The sequence below is a fragment of the Rhincodon typus genome, chromosome 41 (genome assembly GCF_021869965.1).
Source record: "Rhincodon typus isolate 14 chromosome 41, sRhiTyp1.1, whole genome shotgun sequence".
Taxonomy (NCBI): Eukaryota; Metazoa; Chordata; class Chondrichthyes; order Orectolobiformes; family Rhincodontidae; genus Rhincodon; species Rhincodon typus.
In genome coordinates, this window is record NC_063372.1 from 9,918,273 (window position 1) to 9,922,910 (window position 4,638).

Genomic DNA, 4,638 nt, shown 5'->3' on the forward strand with positions numbered 1-4,638 from the left:
AGTCTGACATGGCCATCCCTTCATCGTTAGTTGATGCCCCTTAGTTCCAGACTGCCCTGCCTGGGGAAGAAGCCTCACAGCATCTAGCCTGGTTAAACCCTCTACAAATATTATGTGCTTCAATGAGATCACCTCTCATTCCTCTAAACTCCACAAACACAGATCCATTCCACTCAATCTCTGCTCATAGGACAACTCTCTCAGCTAAGAAAGCAATCTAATGGCCCTTCCTTGCACCCCCTCTAAAAGAAAGACTGCCCACAGTGCTCCCAATGGGGTCTCACCAATGCCCTGTTGAAATGCAGCTGCATTTCCTTTAACTCCAACATTGCTACGCTACACCAATTATCACATTTGCGACTCTCATCGCGTGCTATGCCTGCATGTTAACTTTCAGTCCTTCATGCACAAGGACCCCTCCCCAGACTCCCACCAATAAATCTATTGTGTGGAACGTATGACTATGTTAATGTGCCACATATACTCGGGAGTGGTTCCGAAAGATTTCCCAATATCGTATTTCAAGTGACCAACCTTGAAATGCTTAAAGACACATTTCTTTCACCCGCCCTTTCCATGTGGAAGGCACCAGGGTTCAGTGCTGAGAGCGGGCACTGAACCATGGCACACTCGTGTTACTCCGGTGCCATCGCATGCAGAACAATGGAAAGCACTCCTGTAGACACAATGACAGGCAGGCCATACACTCTGACAGCCAACTGTGTAATGGACTACCGGAATTGAGTGGAGTTGTTTTTTGACTGGGATGGCTTCCAACTAATGCACAAACACTCCTCTGGTGTCACCAGAGCTTGGATCGAATGGCTCGTTAAAGTCAATTCGGCAGTCTGTTACAGTGTTGCAGGCTGTACACACAACTCACACACAACATCACTGCTTCCCGGTGGCTCCTTCAGCATTTATAATGCCACTCATAACAAGGCAGCTTCCTTGCGGACATGGGTTTAAGGGCTTCCCTGGCAATTATCTGACACCTGTCAAGGAAGCTGGAACTTCAAAGACTTCCTCCTTACAGGCTTGATGGCGTCTGGGCTGAGCTGGCTCTATTTATATCCATTTCCTAAATGAGTCGCACAAACAAATTCCCCTTTGTTCAATGGGAATAAAACAGGCCTGATCAAGAACGTGACTTGTTGTTTTCCCATGTCGCATAGAAACCCTGGATGTCAGCAACCAGAACCACCTTTACGCATCTCCAAACATCAGAAAATGATTGCTGTCCCAAAATATTATCTGACTGCCACCTCTCCATCCACTTAGCTGGATTTAAAATACCCCGTTGCTATGATAGAGAAGCTCCGTTGTGGCAGGCGGTTACAATGTTGACCGAAAGTGGCCATCTTGATTTTGACTGACCGTTCGGCTTCTGTGTTACTCTATGGAACCTGACCAACAGGAAGCAGTGAAGTTCATGTGGCCATCAAAGTGTGCAGAAATGTGGAGGCTTGTAAATGAAACACAACAAACATGGATTTGGGTTTCGACCTTTCTTTTGCCCTCACAAAAATGTTTCGGACACATATACTAGACACAAGAGGGAATTGGCTGCACACTTTCCCTGCCACATGCGCACTTACAAACCTAAGTAACTATGTTGCGCTACGTCGTGAGAACTCCGCGCTGGTTTCTCAGCAGGGTCCGGTGTCTTGTAAACCAACTGATCAGGGTCTGAACTACTGGTGGTTGTCAGAAATAATAAACCTGTGCATTCAAGATGAATGGGGAGGGGAAGAAGAAGGGAGAAGAAGAAGACGAGTTAGAATCAAAAAGATAAGGCACGACAGAGGGAAGTGACTGAATGAGCAACTGAGGGTTCGTCTCAAGGTTAAACAGTCATGTAGATAACCTTTCAATCACTAGTAAAAACCAAAACAAAAAAAAATCACTGTGCAAACACGCAGGAATTCATTTGCTGCTCAAGACAGCCTGTGTTAACCTCCATTGCAGTTCCTGTTCCCAGGAAGTTGCAAAATGGCACTGCCAAAGGGGCAACAGGCTCTGCTGCAAAGGTGCTACAGTGGGCACTGTGCAAAGCTTGAGCAGGAAGTCAATAGCCTTAAGTGGAAGTGTGGGTGCAGGGGTTGGCATGGTGCGAGCACAATGCATTGTGATGTGACTCGCAAAAGCGAGGCAAATATGGGCCTTGGGTATGGAAGTGATTAGCCTGGTACCAGCGCGAACCCATTGCAGGTGGCATCCGTACTCTACGATTCACCTGTTCCTGTGAAGCAAAGTTGGGGCACCATGTTAATTGGGGGGGGAGGGGAGACAGAATCAAAGTTCATGCCTTTGATCAGAGTGGGAAGTCGATCTTATTCTGGAGATGAATCTGGTTGGAGGTGAATTATGATTCTGTTTAACCAAAATGGAATCCTCAGCTGTTTTGGAGTACCCTTCAGTCACCTCTCTCTGTCTGCACTGCATAGGTATCCTACCTAAGTAACTATTGGCAGGTACAGGAATCAGATTAGCGTCCTGCTTTCTTTCATCACCCGCTTCATATGGACCGTCGTCATAGATGCCCAAGTGAACCAAAGAATGACTCAACAGTTCTGTCCGAACATTACCTAAAAATATTGAGAGTTAGGTGAAACAATAAAAAATGAGCAGAGAAAACAAAGCTTAACTTTGCAACACTAGCGACAGTACACAGTTCAAATTGGGACCTGGATTCCAGGCAGGGCCTCTACCTCAGGCTTATAGGGTCAACCAGGCCCTCGCACCTAATCCATTGGTTTCAAAACTAGGTTCACCACACTCCAGTTCGGCCATAGAGAATTCCCAACAAAGTCATCACGGATCGGGAAAGCTTCTTTCCCTGTTGGCCAAGATGCCAGTGCAAGAGGTATCTCTGGGACTAGACTCGTGAATTGACTAAATTTGCAAGAGGGGGATCAAGGAAGCAGACCAGGGGAGGGACCAGAGAATGGCAACTTACTCAAAAAGCTAACTTTGCCAAGGCTTGCAGGCCCAACCTTGATCTCAAAGATGATGGGCAACAGGAAGTTCCTGGGTGCGAAACAGAGGTGGGTCCTCTAGAGTGGCACTGCCCAGCCTCAAGATGATTGGAGCAGCCATGACCCACACCCACCCCCTCCAATATTGGCTCCACGACTTCACCAATGATCTTCTCAATGCAACCAACTACGCTTTTGTCTTTTGAAATGATGGAGCGCTGTTTTCCGTTGGGAAGGGATTCCCTCCATGTAAATCACCAGCTTGTGGGAATTCTCAGCTGTTTGTCAATGTTTGGTGGGGAACCCTCGAAATTTGCACCGTACCAAGACTGACGGTAGCTTTTCTACCATCTCCACCATCTTGTTGGCATATTTCTCTTTAAATAAGTCTCACCTCGTACAAAGCTTGCCTTTTAAAAGTTTGCTCCAAGAACGTAGTTGGTAAAATGTTACTTCAAAGCAAAATGGGTACACAGGGCAACCCGAATAATTATTCCTACTTGAATATCTAACATAAACAGCCCTTCTCCACAACTGAAGAGCAAAGCAGACAGCTCTGGGAATGAACAGTCAGAATCCATGCCAGCACAGGTCCTTCTGGACAGAGTTAATGCCAACCTCCAGGGCATAGCTCATCACAGGGTATAGTCCCTTGCAACACATCTCTTCGTTCACAACTATTTCAAATGGACTTGTACTTGTGTCGCTCTTAAATCATGATTTGGAACTCATAGCTGTTGACAGGCAATGACCTTGTCTGTTGTTTTTTTAAGTGAAGGTTTCAGTGCTGGCCAAGGCAAACACTTGTGCGTTTAGGTCTGATGCAAAGTAAACCTCTCTCTAGACTGCCCAATAATGTGCCATTCAGATCAAGCTCAGAAAGCACATACCAATACCAGGCTGCCACCTTCAGTGCCAGTGACCCGCAGCGTTCTCTGATTTAGGATGCCCATTGAGCCAATGGAACCAGGGTCAAAACTGCACTGAGCCCATTTTGTACAGCCCTCGGAGGGAGAGCAGACGCGGGACGCCATTAGTTTGGCACAGAATCAAACCAAGATCTAAAGGCTGAGAGGACAATTCACTGCCTTGGTTATTCGGGCCTGCAGGAATTCTGTCAACAAAGCGACCATCCAGGTCCCCTCTGGAATTCAGGCAGCTTTATGTTTCCACAGTTGCCATGGAAAGGAAGTCCACCAATCTGACACGTGGAAGCACGCTTCTAGAATGAAGGCATGTCCTGCACTTCAGCCTAGTATCTTCAGCAGGCTCGGAGTGCCAGTGGGAGTAACTGTGGCTGGGCAGAGACAGGCACAGGGCACAAGGTGCCACACAATCCTTGCCAGGTGTAGCAAGTGCTCTCTCGGGTTAATGTCTTTAGGGACCTTAGGCAAGGGACGATCCAACTGAGGCTGCCCAAAGCCTCCTCTTTTCCAATGGTTATCTGAGTGTTTGCAGTCAGCAAATATCTGTGCAACCACCACAGACGGAGGTGGCACGGCTCAAGTTGCAGCTTCTATCGGCTTTTCAATCGCTCGGGACACAACAGCCCGGCACGGTACTTGAATTGGTGCCCTTAGAATCAACGTCAACAGCGTTGGGGAAGAGCTCGCACCATCTACTGGGTGATAGTGGTTGCCCAGGTTAAGTGGTGGGCAGT

At 47.5% G+C, this 4,638-nt stretch overlaps 1 protein-coding gene across 1 annotated transcript in view; it reads right to left on the reverse strand.

Annotated features, from left to right (window-relative positions):
- Window positions 1-4,638, reverse strand: part of LOC109926153 (integrin alpha-7-like) — a 181,105-nt gene that overhangs the window by 40,598 nt on the left and 135,869 nt on the right. Inside the window, exon 5 of the mRNA XM_048618867.1 lies at window positions 2,457-2,588. Coding sequence (XP_048474824.1) covers window positions 2,457-2,588 — 132 coding nt within the window. The remainder of the gene's footprint in view (window positions 1-2,456; window positions 2,589-4,638) is intronic.